The sequence below is a fragment of the Corvus moneduloides genome, unplaced genomic scaffold (assembly GCF_009650955.1).
Source record: "Corvus moneduloides isolate bCorMon1 unplaced genomic scaffold, bCorMon1.pri scaffold_98_arrow_ctg1, whole genome shotgun sequence".
Classification (NCBI taxonomy): domain Eukaryota; kingdom Metazoa; phylum Chordata; class Aves; order Passeriformes; family Corvidae; genus Corvus; species Corvus moneduloides.
The window spans coordinates 140,896-159,526 of NW_022436939.1; the positions used below are offsets into that span (position 1 = coordinate 140,896).

Consider the following 18,631-nt stretch of genomic DNA (forward strand, 5'->3'; position numbering starts at 1 on the left):
GGGAATTATCATCCCCTGCTTTTCCCCTAACAAACTGGGTCAGGAGACACTCAGCATCAAGATCACTTGGAGAATGATTTTATTATGACTTCTCTAAACTTAAAAACAATAAAATATTCCCTTTCTTAAAATAAAAAAAATTCAGGGCTGCACTTTGAAATCTTCCTCCATAACAACACTACAAATCAACTCCAATTAACTGTACAAGCCTTGCAGACTTGAAGACAATTGACAAAAGATAACTCCTGAGGGCTTTCTTGTATTTTAATGACCCCTACGGTGGTTTTGGGGCTGAGTCCAGGACCCTCAGGGACTGAGAGGAGGATGAAGAAGCTGCTTAAGGCATCAGAAGAAAACTCCAAGTCCCTTGGAGCATCAATGGGCCCCACTGAGAGCAGGGACTGCCAAAGCCTCCCCAGGGACTCGTGAGAGCAGATCTTTGAGCTCTGCCAGGATTGCAGGGAGCCAGAGGCTCTGAGCAGGGAACTGCAATGCTGAGAAAGCCCTGGGCTGGCTGGAGGAAGCAGAAAGGCCCAGTTCATTGTTAGTATGCCGGATTTCTGCATCATGGATCTGTTGTGCTACTCCAACAACATATAGGGAATCGCTGACTACATTCACTGGTTCCTTCGACCACTGTTGTAAGGCCCATATCACGGCGCGCAGTTCGAGTGTTTGCAAGCTGTCAGCCGGTTCTCCTGCTATGACATGAGTCTTCCAGTGGTTGTTCTCTTTCCATGCACAGGTGGCCCGCTTCGTCTTCCTCCCCACATCCGTGAACACTGTGCGCTCTAGCACTGGCCGTTCTACATTCAGCAGGCGGTCCAGCCACTCATAGCGCCCCAGCAACTGTGCCAGCCTTCCCTGTGGGCGCTTGTTATGGACCACGCCGGTGAATCTGAGCAGAGCTTCTTGCAGTGCCTCCGCGTGGCATAGCATCCACTCCAGGTCCCCCGTCCGGACCGGTACACTGTTGTCCTCTGCCTCCCTGCCGTCCAACTCCATCACTCAGTCGCGACTCTTTCGGATTAAAAGTGCCACCATCTCTACCCTGGACTGCAGTCTGGAGCGTGGCTGAGTCGGTGGGAAGATCCATTTAAGAATCCGGATGTCCTCCCCCTTTTTCTTTTGCCATTGGTGGATGATGGCATGTGAACCTGCTGCGCCGATCAGGGTGATGAGGATGGCGAGTGGGACTCCTTCTTCTCTGTATGATACCCATGCGTGCCGCAGCTTATCTGCGACCTTGGCGAGAGCTGCTGCTTGGTCTGGGGAGCATTCTCGAGGTTCGGCAGCGTTAGTCCCGTGCAGCCATGGCAGGAAGGGGGCGAGGTCAGCATTCGTGGTTCCCGTGACTCCACAGACCCATTGCAGATCTCCTAGCAGCTGCTGCGCATCATGGAGCGTGGAGATTTCTGTGTTTAGCTCAATCTTTTGGGGCCTAATTTGCGATTCTGATATGAGCCAGCCCAGGTACATCCATGGTGTAGTCCGCTGGATCTTCTTGGGGGCGATCTCTAATCCAGTCTCATGCAGTTGCTTTCTGACCCATTGCATCTCTTTATCTGGTAACTCTGTAGCAGTAGCTATCAGGATGTCATCCATGTAATGGTAGATGAGTGCTTCTGCGTAGCGTCGTCGAATCGGATGTAGCACCCAGTCAACATATAGCTGACACAGCGTGGGGGAATTTTTCATCCCCTGGAGTAGGACAACCCACTCCTAGCGCTTAGTAGGCTCACTGCAATTCTTTGTGAGCACTGTAAAGGCAAAATGTTCTGTGTCCTTTGGATGCAATGGGATTGTGAAAAAGCAGTCTTTTAAGTCAATTACAGTGATTTTCCATCCCGCTGGGATCATTGTAGAAGCTGGTAGCCCAGGTTGCAGTGCCCCCATAGTTTGCATGCACGTATTCACTTGTCGAAGGTCATGATGGAGGTGCCATTTTCCTGGCTTCTTTGGGATCACAAAGATGGGGGTGTTCCATGGGCTGACTGAAGGCTTGATATGTCCTGCTTCTAGCTGTTCTGCAACAAGCTGTTCTGCTATCTTCAGCCTTACATCTGTTACCAGCCACTGCTCAACCCAGACAAGGTCATCTGTTAACCAGGTGAGAGCCCATATGGGTGGCTGACTGGCAGCGGCCGTCAGCATAAATGCTGGTCTGTGGTGAGCACAAGGCCTAGCTGCACAAGGATGTCGCGTCTGATCAGGCCTTGCAGGGTCTGAGGCAGCTTCATAACATAGGGGCAACACACAATGGTTTGATTGTCCTCAAACTCTAGGGTAATTGGGGTTGCACTTACTTGGGGGATTTGTGCTCCCCCCACCCCTGCCAGCGTGGCTGCTGGTTTTTCCAGTTCCCAACCAGGTGGCCATACCACCTGGTTAATGATGGTAACGTCGGCCCCTGTGTCGAAAAGCGGCTGTATTTTGATGGCTTCTGCCCCCCTTCACAGGATCACTTGCCACTGAGGTCTCTGGGCCAGGTTCAATGTCCAAAACACATCGAACACAGAGGACCCAAAAGCGTGGTCTCCGCGGACACTGCTGTTGCTGGTTCCCCTGTTGGTCATTAGGGGAAAGGGGACGATTTGGGCAATGCGACTGCCCTGCAGGATAGTTACAGGTGGTTGCAGCACGTAGGCTATCTTAATTTTGCTGGTGTAGTCAGCATCGATGACTCCAGGGAGCACCACTACTCCCTGCCAGCTGGTTGATGACCGCCCCACAGGTAGGCCACCCAGATGAGGGCCGTCTGATGACAGGGGGCCCTTGGCTGTGGTCGGGATCAGGGTGACCTGGTGGTTCGTCAGCGTGACTTCTATTGAGGTTACCACGTCCACTCCGAGGCTCCCTCGGGTGGCTGGCTGGTTCTGTTGAAGGAAACCACTGGGATTGCACTCAACTTCCGGCTCTTTGGGGTGCTCACTTGTGTCCTGGCACGTAGACAATTCAGCAAGCTTCTTCATTAATTCATGCATCATCTCTCGGTGCTTCTCCTCCTCTTGGGGCTGACCCCCGGCAGCCCTGGCTGGCTCTGCCTCTGTGGGCAACAAAGCCATAGAGGCTGCTTCGCAGTCGGATGATGATCCACTCTCCGGCAGAGGGGTGTTGCGTGCTGCTATTTTCAGCCAGGTGCTAGGACCACTCGTTTCTCCTCTGCTCACCTGCGCCCTGCCCCCCGGGTTGGGAGCCTGTGCTTCCGCCTTTGCGGCCATTTCTCCCTCAGACTTCTGAGGGGTAACTTCCTTCCCCGCCGAGTCCAGCAGCTCCCGCAGTGAGCGTACAGGTGCTGCTGTTCCCTTAATTGGTCTGCCTGCGGTCAGCCCAAAGAATCGTGCAGCCCTGAACTCCTCCCTGGTCTCCGGCCGCCGCTCCGTGAGACCCCCATCTCTTTCCTTCCCGGGGCCACCACCCCCCAGCACCTCCATGGCTGCCACAGCCACCTTCCTCTCTGCTTTCATTTCTGCAAGGGTATTAGTCACAGCTCTCCATGTTAATCTGAGAGCTTTTGCTTCTTTACCTTCCTTTCCACCCTCAATCGTGGACAGCCACAGTCTGTTTCCAACTTCCCACCACTCTTTGGTCAAGAACAAAAGCAAAGTGCATTTCAAAAACCTTTGTTCCCGGGCCCGCGTAACTAGGGCATAAAGATCTTGATCTTTTACAGTCTCGCCTCTCTTAGAAAGGATACTGGCTAGGAGACGAGTTGCAGCCTCGTATTCCATAGCTTCCTTCTTACCTGCGGGGGCTTGCTCAGCCACGCGAGCTCCAGTCTCCGGCTCCACTCAACTTTTTTGCCGGGACACTCCCGCTCCAGCTCTCCAGGCTCCTCACCGTCAGTGCAATGATTCAGAGTCTTACCACATTCAAGCGAAACACATTTAAGCGAAAAACAAACCACATCTAAGTGAAACGCATTTAAGCGAAAAATCACTCAAGTCCCTGCTCAGGCACCAGGTTTTGCAGGGGGGGGGTCCCGAGTGCTGAAGAGCTGACTGGATAAACGACACAGAGACTGATACGATGTGAGCATCTTTCTCCGTTTTATAGTTTACCTACACAAGCTTGTATCTACTTTGCAAAGATTCACGCCCTAGTCCCTCTGGACGGCCCCTGATCCGCGGGGGAGCCAACCAGTGTATAACTTTGCCAAGGATTTTCAAGGCTGCCTGCTGCCAGGTGTCTTCCAGGCTTGCCTGCAGCCAGGGGCCTGTTCAGGGGTTTTTCCTCAGCAACCCTGGGTTGTCCAATCTTTCCTGGGGTATCATATGCCCCTGTTCCACAAGGAATCCCTCTACAGCCCAGCCCTGAGCCCAGGCCTGGCCCAGCAGGGCCTGTCCCTCCTGGGTGGCTCGGGGCTGTTTGTGGGGCAGTGGGATGTGAGGGGGAGGAAGAACAAATGCCATAAACCTGAAACCCCTGTCAGCCTCCTCAGGGAGGGGAGACGGAGAAGCAAAGTGCAGCCCCTCAAAGGAAAGTTCCTTCTGTGGGGCATCCAGAGGCAGTGCCAGAGCCCAGGGGACACAGCCCTGGGTGCCTCTGGCCCTGCCAGCCCTGCCCAGCCCTTGGCCATCTCTCCTGCAGGCTGTGTCCCCTGTCCGTGCTGCTCCTCTGCCCTGGCTGGCTGCACATGCCCATCTCGCTGTCCCCCTAGCATTTCTCACCCCAGCATTTCTGTGCCCTCCCTGGGGTCCCTGCCCCCAGCGCTGCCGGCTCCTGGCACACAGAGCCGTGGCATGGTCCAGTCTCACACTGGGAGACCTTGTGCACCAACATTCTACCCTTGGAGGGACTTTTCTTCTTCCTCACCTCCAGCCTGAACCTTCCAAGCTGCGCTTTGGGGAGGTTTCCTTCTCTTCCCATTCCCAAGAATCCTCTGAAACCACCCTTGAAGCAGTTTCAGGATGAGCCCTGGGCCTCCTCTTCAGAAGGTCCAGCAGTCCAAGTCCCTCAGTGTCACAGCGGTTTTGGATGGTAAAGTGCTGTGACCTTCCCAAAATCATCCCCAGCAGGAAGCCGCTCGGTGCAGCCACCACACTTGCACACACATGTACACACACACACACTGGATAGCTGGCAAAGCAGTCCGACGACAAAGGAGCAAGAAAGGTCTTCGCATGGGGTTCTATGGGAGAGATTTATTGCAGCCACACTCGTGCAAGGTTCCACAGAAGTAGGTCGAGAACAATGGGAGGTCTAGGGTTTTACACGAGAGGGGGGTAGGGCATCAGGGACCAATAATGGTCTGAGGGCAGGGGGCGGCACACAGGTGGGGCCAGGGTAAGGGAACCAATAAGGAAACTCTGAGGGCGTGGCAATGGGGTATATAAGGTAACAAGGAGTGGAGCAGCCAACAGAGCCAACCAGGGAAGCAGGACTAGGGCACATTATTATAACAGATCAGGGCATTCTGAGGGAAGCTTTTTCAGTCACCCTAATCTGTAAAGAAGCATAGGACTTGTCCCACCATAGGACTCCCTTCATTCCTTGTCCAGCAGGCCCACCGGCCCCCACACTCAGCTTCTCCACACGGGCCCCAAAGCCCATCCTGTCAGTCCTGCAGAGCCTCTCCAGCTCCTCCTCACTGCCCCACAACAGGGAGCCCCACAGCCAGACACAGCAGCCCAGATGTGCCCCCCTGGCCTCTGGTGCCTCTGGCAAGGGAACAGCTCGAGGCACTGCAGGGCCCTGCAGACAATTCCTGCAGCACTTGTAGGATGATCCTGCTCCCCAAGGGACGTTGCCGTGGTGCCAAGGCAGCAACTGCAATGGGGAATGGGGCCAGAGAGGAAAGGGCAAACAGGGCTGGGCTGTTTGCAGGGGAGGGGACAGGGATGGGCAAGAGCAAGAAATGTGGAGCAGGAGAGAGGAAAGAAAGCAAAAGTGAAGCAAAGGAAATGCTCAGGGCTGTTTGGGGTGGCTGCCAGGCAGCCCTGGCTCTGAGCAACAACGTCTGCAGTGGGAGAGGAAACTCAGAGCTGATGGGAACAAACTTTCTGGCTGACTTGAGAGGCCCCAACAAAGCTGAGTGGTTTCCCTGCCATCCCCCAGCCCTTGCTGGCCCCCAGGGGCTGATGGCATTTGTGCTCACTCAGGTTCATCTCCCCACAGCAACAGCGTGGGGTGCTCACGCCTGGGCTGTGCAGTGCAAACAGGGGCTCCTGAGCCAGTCGTGCCGTGTGTGTGCCTGCAAGGATCCAGCCCCTCTCGGAGCTGGGGAGAGGCCAGGGCTGCAGAGGGGGGATGTTGCTGGCAGCTGCATGAGGCCGCTCTGGGACGCTGCCCTGGGGTGTCCAGCGCAGGGGGGATGGATCAGCCCCTGCTCTGCTGCTCCTTCCCGGCTCCCCCAGGGACCCTGCAGAGCACCAGCCATGCTGGTTGCCCCCACCCTGCCCACGGCCACCCTGGGGCTGCTCACGGGGGTTTTCTCTGCTGAGCACTGGCCTGGGCATGCTATTGAGAGAGCCTGGGCAAGGAGCCTGCAGCCCCCAGGCCCTGCCCTGAGGCGTCAGCGCTGCCCCAGCAGTGCCCATGGCCTGTCCCTGCTGCAGCCCCGGCACTGCCAGCCCAGGGCTGGGAGCGAGCCCCAGAGCACTCAGGCCCTGCAGCAACACGAGGGGCAGGAGGGCAGCGGGGCAGTGGCACGGGAGCAGCACTGGCAGCACCAAGGGCTGCTGCTCCTGGCCACAGCTGCTGTGCCCCCCTGATCTGCCCCCAGCTCTGCACACAGACATTGCTGCTGCAGCTCCACACAAGGCAACTAAAGGGGCATCTCTGCTGGAAACTTTGCTGGCAGATCCTTGAGTTCATTTAAAGGCACCGAGAGCACAGCTCCTCATTGACACAGGCTGGGGCCACAGCCAAGGTGCAGAGAAACAAAAGGAGAAACGGAAGAAATATTGCCCTTGCTTTGTGGACAACAATAAATAACTGAAGAGAAAAAATAACCCCTTAACCAAACCAACAAGAACGATCAAAGACGAGTTTTATTACAAGTGATTTGCAGAAATTGGCCAGCAGTTTAATGTTTCTTAAATCGTCCAGCCATCAGTGCCCACACTGCAGCCTTGAGCTCCTGGTTCCTCAGGCTGTAGATGAGGGGGTTCAGGGCTGGAGGCACCACCAAGTACAGAAGTGACAGGGCCAGATCCAGGGATGGGGATGAGATGGAGGGGGGCTTCAGGTAGACAAAAAAGGCAGTGCTGAGGAACAGGGAGAGCACGGCCAGGTGAAGGAGGCACATGGAAAAGACTGTGCCATCCCTGCTCAGAGGGGATCCTCAGCACGGCCCTGAAGATCTGCACATAGGAGAAAACCATGAACACAAAACAGCCAAAGGCTAAACAGGCACTGTCCTGGGGTAATGTATGATACTGTATTCCCTATCGTCTGTGCTATGCCAGACATGAATCCTGTGCCTTTCTGTGTCTTTAAGCTGGGTCCGAGAGAAGGGGGGAAAAAAAAGTGGTTTTGTGCTTCAAGGACGAATACAATCCCCTGCGTTTTTCACTGCTACAGAGCAGAGGAAAGCATCTTCCTGTTTTTTTCCTCAGCTCTAGGCTCTCTGCAGCAGGGAAGAGAGTGGCATTCTCTTGTTTTTCTAGTTAGCTTTTTTGTTAGCTAAAGCATGGAGCCCTGGGAGTTTGGCTTCTTCTTCTCCTCTTCTGGACTGTTCAGCAACACCAGAACATCATCTGGAGGCCCTACACCACGGCCCAGAGGGGCCCATGCCGAACCCCAGCTTCAGAGAGGAGAGAGCTACGCCACAAAGGACTTTGAATTTTACCAGGTTCTCGTCACAGCAAGAGGTTTTATTATTTTACATTATTCTTTTTCCCGTGCCTGGGTGCACTTTTGCTTGTTAAAGAAACAGTTTTTTCACTTTCCTCCGAGGAAAATTCTTTCCGAACCAGGTTACCTGGCTGTAACCTGCCTTCTTTGAAGGGGATGTTCCTTCCAGAACGTTTCCCTTAATTTGTCTCAAACTGGGACAGGAACTAACAGCAAGAAGCCCAAGTTCCCTGAGGTTGGAGTGTGAGCAAGAGAGCTTGAGGATGTGTGGGATTTCACAGAAGAACTGGCCCAGGGCACTGCCCTGGCACAGGGGCAGGGAAAATGTATTGGCCGTGTGCAGCAGAGCATTGAGAAAGGCACTGGCCCAGGCAGCTGCTGCCATGTGGGCACAAGCTCTGCTGCCCAGGAGGGTCCCGTAGTGCAGGGGTTTGCAGATGGACACATAGCGGTCGTAGCACATGACAGTGAGGAGACAATACTCTGTTCCAAGTAGGAAGGTAAGAAGAAAGACCTGTGCAGCACATCCTGAGTAGGAGATGTGCCTGGTGCCCCAGAGGGAATTGTGCATGGCTTTGGGGACAGTGGTGTGTGGTGGCCAGTGAACATACATTACAAGGGACAGAGAGTTCTCATTAAAATGGGTCCCTAGTACCATAGGAGCCACTTTATGTTGGGGTGGCCAAGGGGGCTTCTCCCAGGATGCTTGTTCTGTTATGTTAATCTACCCCAGTTTGAATTCCCCGGTTGGCTGTTAGCCTCTACCCCTCGTCACTCCCCCAGAGTTCCCCACTGGTCCCCGTTCGCTAGTCCTGCCTTTTCCCTGCCCCCAGACAAAACCATGAGCTTTGGGACCATGTTCATATTTGCCCCTGCAACCTCAATGGTGTCGAAGCAATAAATGCTCCTGCCAGAATGCACGCAAATGCCCTTCTCGACTGTTTGCTACCGACCATAATACTGAACCCACCCGTCTGTCTGCGGGTACACGCGGGACCCCACGGAGCCATTAAATGGCGCATCAACGTGGACGGCCTGGGACCATCCCCAAGAGCGTCTCCAGTACTTCCTGGATTTAAGTCACATCTGAGCAGCCATAGCCCTAAAGAAACCTCCGAGTTCTATCAGGGGCTCGGCAGGGGAGACCAACAACCTTCTAGGGAAAGAGAAGACTGGTCTAAAGTCGGTGGGCCAACCTTGAGACTTTTATTTGACACTCTAAGGTAATATGGGTCACTTTTGTATCCTTTTTTGTAAATTGCCTTTTATCTCTAAGGTTGGGAAGAGAGAGAGATAAGGGCAGAGTTTTCCCATCTTCTGTGAGAAGCCTTTCTCCCAGTTCTAAGAGTCCTTGTTTGGGAAAATTTTCATTATACCAGGGAAGGTTTAAAACATTTTGTTCAGTGGTTGTTTAAGCAGTGGTTAGTTGAGTATTTAAAACGCTTTGTGCAATGGTTGTTTATGTCTGGAAAAGGTTATTTGCTTTGCAAGGTAGCAAAAGCTGTTGATAGTCTTGTGAAACAGTTGGGAATAGTTAACCCCAGTTTAAAAAACCCTTTACCGCTTTCCTCTCCCTGCATCCCTGATCCCTCTGCCCTGCTTTAAGGGAAACCAGGAGATGGATTCTGCCAGAGTGCACAGGTCTGCTACTGTCTGCCTGCTCTCTCCCTGTCTCCTTTGTTCCCTGCCCACGGTGGTGCTGGCCAGGCCACCCCGGGTTCTACCCCAAACCCCTTCCCTGTACACACCCGATTTTTTCCACTATAAATTTGCTCCAAGATCGGAGTGGCAGCAGAATCAGTCCTGCAATCCCAGCTGCTACCTTTATTTTTAATTCTCCCGCTTCCACTCCCCTCAGACAAAATGGCGAACGCCATGTGGAAGCCCCGGTGAGAGTGGCGGGCTCTTCGCCCGCGCGCAGTCCCCCTCCCCGACCTGCTCCCGCTTATGGTACCGCGCGCGGTCCCTCTTCCGTCCCTGGCCCTTCCCACGTGTCGATACGTGTTGCGTCGGGCCCTTCTCCCTCCACCAAGAATCCTTCCCACCTGTGCACCCTGCCTCTCATGCCTGTGTCCCTGTGCCCTCCATCGGTAGTCCTGCCCGTGAAAACCAACCCACCTCACGTTCCCACGTGGCTGAGACCGAGAGTGGGGGTGGTAGCAGCCGGGGAGACTCCGGGACGCTCGGGGACAGCAGCACCTCCACGTGCGCTGCCCTGGTCTCCTTCCCTTCACTGCCCAGCCTTAGTGAGGCTGCGGCTGTGTGCACTAGAGGGCAAGGCACTGCGAAAGCTGCTGAACACAGCACCTGCACCCACTTCGTGAGGGGAGGTTGCGAAGCGTTCGCGCCCGCCTGCTCCAGGCCCTGTGCCGGACCGGCACTCCCGCTGGGCTCAGCCTGCCCCTCAGCATTGGCTCTGTGCCCCAGCCGAGCTGGCTTCGGGCCCCAGTAGCCCCAGCAGAAGCCGTGATGAAGCAGCAGTGACCCGCCTGCAAAGCCCACGGGGCTGCCCCGGCGCCATGACCCCGGCAGGTTCCTACTACGGCTTGAGAAGCCCCGAGCCGAAAAAGCGGCATTTGGAGACTCCCTGAGAGGCTTGAGACAGCCTGATGATACTAGAGACAGAGGGGATCTAGTGCCTTTCGAACACAGACTGAAGAAACTGTGGCAGCTTAGACGGGGTGCAAGCCCAGCCACTTTTCTCCCCCATCACCGCTGCTGCCAAGCCCGCCCACGACCCACGCCCGGCTCATGCGTGGCTGCCTCCCCCCACCGAGGGGGGCATGCCCAAGCCAGCCATGCTGCTAGCCCAGGACCGAGCCCTGCGTGGCCGCTTGTGGCGGCTCGCCCTGGCCGCCCACGTGGCGTGGGAGTTGAAGAGACAGTTTGTTGTTGTTTCCCCCGCTGTAACAGCGGGCTGGAGGCAGCTCCTGTGAGAACGCTCTGCCCCAGCTCACCCTGGCCGTTCCTTCGCTGCTTCGGCACTGCGGAGCTGCGCCTTCTCCCCTCTGCAGCTGCTCTGCGAATGCCCTGAGGCTGCCAAGTCGCCACAGCTGCCGCTCTGCTCCCCCAGCTGTTGAGAATCCCGCCTGCATGGTGCCTTTCACCTCAGCCCCAGCCCTGCTAGCAAATTCCACCCCCGTGCTGCATGAGAAGCAGAACAAGAGGGGGGATAGCAGGAGCCAGGCTGCAGAATTTTCCCAAGGAGCTGTGAGAACATCGTAAGGGAAGCAGTGGACCTGACCAGCTCCCAACTGCAGCTAGAGCATGCAGAACAGCAGCCAAAGAAACAGAACAGTGACTTCTCACATTCTGATGCTGAGTGTAAAGATCAAAAGACTGAAGAAGTCAAAGATCACAGATGATACCTGGAAACTGCCTGTTGGGGTTTTAAGAGATCTAGGTTTTTTTCTGTTAAAGGAGTTTTCCCCCATTCTAAGATGATAAATCGCTGGGTGCTTAAGAGAAGACAAAGGGGCCTGGCCACTTCTTTTGTTTCACCTGGGTGTGGGTTCAGTTCGCTCTCAGCATCCGGAGAGAGAAGCTGCAGAGAGAGGAGCTGCTGGTTCCTTTTTCCGGCCGTTTTTCTTTCTGCTGGAAACAACGCCGGGATCCCAAAGCCGTTTTCCCTGCCCTGCTGGAGGCCAGGCTGTGGCTGCCCTGCCCTTCTGCTGCTTCAAGCTTTCGCTACGGTGTAGCCCTGCTCGCCCTGCCTGCCTGGACCTCCGGGGGGTTCCCCATCTGGATACATCTCGTCTGCCACCCGGGATTTGTGTTTGTGCCTGCCGCTCCAGCCTGCCGCTCTAGCCTGCCATTCCAGCCTGCCGTTCCAGCCTGCCGTTCCAGCCTGCCGTTCCTGAGAGTCCGGGATCGGCTGCCCAGGGGTTTGTGAAGCCTTTGTTCCATCCTTCCCGGGATCCCAGGGCACCAGTGCCGCATGCTCCCCGAGCTCGCTCCGGAGCGCCCCCTGCAGCCGCGGGGGAACCATCGCACCTGCCCTGCTCACCGGGAGCCGCCAGCGCCCCTGCCGGCTGCGAGCGGAACTGCACCCGAGGGGAAAGGGCCCGACAGCCGAGAAGGCTGGGACTGGGTTTGTGTTTGCTGTTACTGCCATAGTTGTTGTTGTTTTGTTTGACTGGTTATATATACATATATATATATATATATATATAGTAAAGAACTGTTATTCCTATTTCCCACATCTTTGCCTAAAGGCCCTTGATTTCAAAATTATAATAACTCAGAGGGAAAGGGGTTATATCTGCCACTTCAAGGGAGGCTTCTGCCTTCCTTAGCAGACACCTGTCTTTCAAAACCAAGACACTGCCGGAGAAAAACAAGCCCTCCAGCAGATCCACACTCCCACCCAATTTGGTGTCATTTGTGAACTTACTGTGACTTACACTCGATCCCCTCATCCAGATCATCAATAAAGATGTTTAACAGGACTGACCCCAACACTGACCCCTGCAGTCACCCACAAGTGATCGGCTGTTATGGATAGAGTGGGAGCTTCAGACAAGCCCTATCTTAGGCTAAGACTTTTGGATACAGCTTGAATTAGGTGGCCTGCACCTTAACCACTCTGGCTCGCAAAGTTCTAAGAGTGGCAGATCAGGTCTAGTAAAAAATGAGTTATTTGTTGAATAGACAGGAGATAACAGACAAAAGGTCTTGAAAAGAGTTACTTACTACACAGTATAAAACAAAAGAACTACCAGTAGATTACATAAAACAGTGCACAACTGTACAGTTTTATAAGTAACTATACGGTACCTATATTAAAGCTGGGAAAGAAATAGTATAGATTAGGAGGCAATGTAACTTACCACCAAACTGGCAAGAATGTGCACAGAGTCCTTTCACTCAACCCTTGAGAGAGTAACCACAAAACCAGTGTCCCGATTTTGGGGTAAAAGCCCCACAAATTTCCAGGGAATGTGCAGAAGACTTCTGTTTTGTGAAAATTTGGTTGTGAAGTAAAGTGTCTGTCAGAAACTCCAGCTTATCTTTCTACAATCTTGCTGCCACAGCAAGATGTTTATTGTCAGCTAGAAGGGTCACTTCCATGGCACCTGAATAACCACAAGACAAGCTCTCTTTAGTGAGTTATTTCACCAATTAGCAAACTCTTGTGGCAGGGAACATGTCCTGCTACACCAGCCCCAACTGGATTTAGTTCCATTCCCCACCACTCTCGGGGTTTGGGCATCAGCCAGTTTTTCACCCAGCAAACAGTTGCCTTGTCCAATCCATGAGCAGCCAGTTTCTCCAGTGTCAAAGACGTTACTGACCTCTAGAAACACACATCCACAGCCTTTCCCTCATCTACTGAGTGGGTCATTCTGTCACAGAAGGACGTGCCTTTCCCAAACGTGCACTGTCTGGGCCTGATCCCCTGGTTGTCCTGCACATGCTGTAGGATAGCACTCAGGATGATCTGCTCCGTGGCCTTTCCCAGTACAGAGGTCAGGCTGACAGGCTGGAGTTCTCTAGACTGTGGGAAGAGATGGAATAAAGTTGAATTACAAGCTGTATAACCTGCCTGCAGAGGCACATGGCAGCACAAAGGAGCACATGGCAGCACAGGGAAGCTTGTCTCCACCAGACCCTGGTAGGGGGAGGAGGTGTCAAACTGCAGACTCCTATGGAGAGGAGCCTGCCGGGAGCTGATGGATGGGTGAACAGCGAGTGATCATCCCATAGAAGGAAGTGTGTTGCTGATGTGGCAACACGGGATAGGTCACAGGGTAGTGAGGATTAGCATAGAAGGAAATACTGTGCCTTAGAAGAGTGTATAAAACCAGCTCATTCCTTTGAATAAATGATTCCGATTCCCTGCCGGTCTGGGTCCGTGCCTCAGTCACTGACACTGGACCCTCCTTCCAATCCTTCTCGTAGATGAGCATCACATTTGCTGATTTCCAGTCAACAGGAACTCCTCCAGTTCACCAGAGCTGGTGGGAAATGAGTGAAATTGGCTTGGCCAGCTCTTTCTCCAGTTCTCTCAGTACCCTCAGGTGCATCTCATTTGTGCCCAGGGACTTGTGTGTGTGTCTCATTGGCAGAGCAGTCACTGACTGTTTCCTCCTGGACTTCACTCAGCTCCCTGTCACCAACTTCCAGCCCTGGGAGCTGAGCATCCTCAGGACAACTGGGTTTGCCATTAAAGACATTTTCCTCCTCCATGACATGGCACTGCCCTCTGCACCCAGGAAAGGATGGAGACTTTCCTGAGCCCTCCTTTTGCTGCCAAAGGATTTATAGAAACTTTTCTTGTTAACTTTAATTGCAGTGGCCAAATTAAGTTCCAGCTTGGCTTTGGCCCTTCTAATTTTCTTGCTATGTCACCTCACAACATCCTCGTAATCCCCTAGGTTTTCTGCCTCTCCTTCCAGAGGTGACACATGCTCTTTTTTGCCCTGAGTTCCTGCCTAAGTTCTCTCTTTAACCAGGCCAGTCATTTTCCAGTCATTTTCCCACACTGGCTTGTTTTATGGCACATGGGCTCAGCTCCTGGAGCTTTAAAATTTCCTTCTTAAAGCATGTCCAGCTTTCTTGGATTCCTTTTCTCTTCAGGACTGACACCCAAGGGACTCTGTCAATGGATCTCCTAAACAGGATGAAGTCTGCCCTCCAGCAGTCCAAGGGGGCAGTTCTGCTGTCCCTCCTTTCTTCCCCCACAATGGAAAACTGTCATTTTGTGGTTGCTCTGCCCAAGACACTCCAACCACCACATCACACACCGCTCATGGAATCACAGAATTACAGAATGGTTTGGGTTGGAAGGACCTTAAAGAGCCTGTATTTCCAACCCTCCTGCCATGGGCAGGGATACAGTCCACTAGATGACGTTGCCACAAGCCCTGTTCAAACCAGCCTTGGACACTTCTAGCAATGGGGCAACCACAGTTTCCCTGGGCAACCTGTGCCAGGGCCTCACTACCCTCACAGGGAAAATTTTTTTTCTAAAAGCTCATCTAAACCTGGTCTCTATCAGGGGGAAGCCATTCTCCCTCATCCTGTCACTCCAGGCCCATCACCAGGACCCATGGCTGACACCAGTCCTGGAGCATCTCCATGGAGACCCATTGCTACAAGTGGTTGCCATGGGCACAAGCTGAGGCCTGTAGCAGAACCTGTTGCCATGGCAACCATTTGCGGTCCCATTCCGAAAGTCAGTTACCACAGCATCATCAATGGATCCGTTCCTAAAATTTTGCCTTGGCAACCAAGTCTTAACCCGGTTGTGATCCTGGATTGTCTTGTGTCGGAGACTGAAATATTATTGTTTATGACTTAAACATCTTCACAAAGGACTTTTGCCTATTACAGCATAACTGTATGTAGTGGATTGAACCTGAGTTGATGGACAGTCTTTTAGACTAATGACGCTTCTCGCAATTTACATATTTAAACCACACGGAAAGGCGGGAATTTGCCTTTGGTCCGAGCTTGCCTGCCGGAAGGTGGGGGGGCCTCCAAGCCTCCGGGCCCTGCTGGGCCGGGACCCCTGCCCCCCCTTTTTCCCAACGCTGCGGCACAGACCCTGGTCACTGGGGGGTGGGAACTGTCCCAGAGCCACAGGCAGCTAAAACCAGCCATGGACTGCCACACAGCTAAACCCATCTAGCGCGGCTTCTTGGGACGGGGGGGTCCCTCTCCTCTCCTCTCCTCTCTCCTCTCCTCTCCTCTCCTCTCCTCTCCTCTCCTCTCCTCTCCTCTCCTCTCCTCTCCTCTCCTCTCCTCTCCATGCGGAGCCAGCAGAGCCAGCAAGAGCCGGCGGAGCCTCCTGCCTGCAGCCAGCACACTTCGTGCTGAACTGAAGAGGACACCACGCAGCCAGCAGCACAAAGGGAGCGAGGCTTTCTCCACCATAAAGCCCGAACAAGAACACTCTTCAACATGGCGGCTTCAGGGTCAGAGAGAAAGAGAAAGTGAGTCCTGTGAGACGGAGCTGAGAGCATGGTAACAGGAGAAAAGAGGGCGGTGCCGCAATTTTCGCGCGTAGCTTAAAACCCTTCTTGCATGCCGTGGTAAGAAACTGTAATATCACAAACTGTTTGTCTCTTTATTCCATTTGAAGTACATGGGGGGATGAAAAGTTCACGTGTGGGCCATGGAAATTGTGAAGAGTGCCTATGCCAGGCTACATGGAAGTATTGAGAGGCTTTTTTTAGAGACTTGTGGCGAAAAAAAGCCTTTGTGTTCAGGCCAAAGTAACTCATCCTTAAAAAGATTAATAACCCCAAGTGATAGCCTATGTTTGGCAGTGTGAAGGAACTGTGAGATTTTCCATGGAAGAGATGTTTTACACCACAGCAGATTGTTTCTTTCCGGGCAGATCTGCTGTTGGTGGCAGTTTGGGAACCATGTGGAGCTGAAGAAAACCCTTTTTTCCTGAAGCATATGAAAGAGACTTATCAAGAACTGCAACACTGACTAACATCCCATGTTCTGTTACCCTTTGTGTGACTTGAGTAAAACGAGGAGAGTGCTGGGAGAGAGGGGAGGTTTGCTGTAATTTCTTGTTATTCCTTTTTACTTTTAATTCTGTTAGTAATAAACCTTTCCTTTGTACAGCAACTGTTTAAGTTTGAACCTGCTTTGCCTTGCAGCTCTCCAATTTTCCTCAATATTTTCTTATTTTTCCCCTTATGAAAATAACAGATTTCATGTGCTTGACGCTTAGCTGTGTCAGACCACAACACTGTATTACAAAAGCTGCAGAGAAGACCACCACACCCTGAATGGGGCCCTGACTGAAGCCCTACACTGCTCGCTGATGAAGATAAAGTAACAACTCAGGGCTGGGAGAGAAGAATACATTCACGGAGCACAAGCTTAACACTTTTGGAGTGAAGACCGTAGCCCCAGGGCTATCAGCTGCCAGACTCACACAGACCCTCGAACCAAAGGGTGAGGGGGAGACAGGGTTTGGGTGTGTGATGAAAAAGCCTCTGGTGAGAGGCAGTCAATGCCCATCCTCTGCTGTGCAGAGGAGCTCAGCTGTGGGGCCCCTTCTCCCCAGGAGAAGCTGCATCCGCATGAAGGACAGAGGGGGTGACATGGCCCATCAAAGGCCTCCCCCAAAGAGGTCCCCAGACCCTGCACCAGAGAGGATGCAACAGATCCACAGTGCTGCAAGGGACAGTGTCAGACTGGCCCCCTGCAAGGGAGGCACATGGGCGTTCCCACCTGCCCAAAATGTACATTAATACACTGGATTCTATACTTTTCGGTGTGGTGTGGTGTGGCATAGCAGCACAGCGGCAGTGGGGGACCCTCACCAAGACCAGATGGAGGGGAGCAACAAGATGTCGTTGGGAACCCCAGAAGGGTGATATGTTTCTACCTAACGCATCACTCTCTCCCTGTCCCTCCACCCCCCACGCACACTTCTTTCTCTATCTCCTCTTTTCTTTCTTTTCTCTTTCTTTCTTTTTGCTTCTTTTACTGTGTAGTGGTTTGGTCCAAAATACTCATTACTGTTTATCTGCTGTGAGATAAGAATTAGGAGAAACGCAAAGCAGGCACCAAACTTGAAAGAATATAAAGAAGTTTATTAACAGACCTAAAAGAAGAAGGAAAAAAAAATTATACCACCTTCAGAACTCTCCTCCTCCCCCCACCTTCCTCCCTTCTCCCACTGACAATGTGAAAAGACAACCCTTAAGATGTTCAGTCTGTTTACCACTTCCATAATAACCTTGTTCAGTCCATTTAGAAAGAGAAGTCTCTTCTTGCTCATGCTATGAAAACATTATCACAACGAGCCAGCCGCCCACTTCCAAATATTGTTCAGTCCATTTAGGAAGAGGAGTCTCTCTGCCTGCGTGTGAGTCCCTTCCCCCGACTTGCAGCTTTTCCCACAACTGCTTTCGAGGGTCCACTCTTGAAGTTTTTTGGGGTACAATTTTAAGGTTGAGCCGTTCAGAAACAAAAACAGAGGCCCTTCTCCTTCCCTGGGAGCAAAGGGTCTTCATCATCTTCATCTTTAGGACTATCTCTGGGAGCATCTCTAGGAACTGAGGTTTTCTCCTTTCCCGTTTGGAGCAAAAGTCCTCATCTGGTTCATCTCTAGGAACTGAGGTTTTCTCCTTTCCCGTTTGGAGCCAAAGTCCTCATCTGGTCCATCTCTCCCTGTCCAAACTTCTCATGAAATTACAGCTGCGTCAGCATCTGCCTATCTCAGCACAGGTGCTTCTGCTCACGAGTTGAACACTCCACCCCCCATATCTTCATGAAATTACAACAGGATACTCTGATATATCATAGCTTCACAACAGAATTTCAGCTTTAAGCATCTCCTCTCTCTCTTCCCTCAGGTTTTCAGCTCTTCACAGCAATAAAAAGGGTTAATCTCACCTCGGCCTTGCAGCTTTGCAGCTGGAATGTTGAATTTTTCTTATCGCAGTGGAGAGGGGGGAGAGCCGAGCCGCTCCGGCTGCCCACGGCAAGGCAGTGGGGGGGGTTCCATGGCTGGAACAGGTCCATGGCTTCAGGATGGCCGTGGCCCGGCCCGGCCTGGCCCAAGCAGGGCCTGGCCGGGCCCACTGGGCCCTGCTCGGGCCCTGCAGCCACAAGTCCCAGCGCCGGAAACGAGAGAGAGCTTGGAGGGGGAGTTTGCCTATTCTTAAATGTGGATCACAGAGGTGATCACAACTTTAAGTGGCTCAGAGAATTGTCCATATTCAAACTGGCCAGCTGATAGGTTCTATCAGTTTCCAGAGGAAACTGTAAGCACCCCTTAGCAAGGATGTCCCTTCCGGGACTATGCTTGCTAACCTATGACATACTGCTAAATAAAATATATCATTTTTTTGGCACCAGC

General features: G+C 52.9%; 2 protein-coding genes and 1 pseudogene across 3 annotated transcripts in view; 2 read left to right on the top strand and 1 right to left on the bottom strand.

The window, feature by feature from the left end:
• LOC116439095 (basic salivary proline-rich protein 1-like) overlaps positions 1–17,231 on the top strand; it is a 42,225-nt gene extending 24,994 nt beyond the window's left edge. The window contains exon 6 of one of the 2 annotated variants that reach the window (XM_032098195.1): positions 16,468–17,231. In XM_032098195.1, coding sequence (XP_031954086.1) covers positions 16,468–16,547 — 80 coding nt within the window. In that variant the 3' untranslated portion in view covers positions 16,548–17,231. The remainder of the gene's footprint in view (positions 1–16,467) is intronic. The other variant, XM_032098199.1, reaches the window with a different exon arrangement.
• Positions 449–6,887, top strand: LOC116439096. Its single transcript, XM_032098204.1, has 2 exons — positions 449–536; positions 4,307–6,887. The coding sequence occupies exon 2, from the start codon at positions 5,724–5,726 to the stop codon at positions 6,711–6,713; it is 990 nt and encodes a 329-aa protein (XP_031954095.1). The 5' UTR covers positions 449–536; positions 4,307–5,723; the 3' UTR covers positions 6,714–6,887.
• Positions 6,975–8,295, bottom strand: LOC116439097 (annotated as a pseudogene).
• Positions 17,232–18,631: the final 1,400 nt, after the last annotated feature.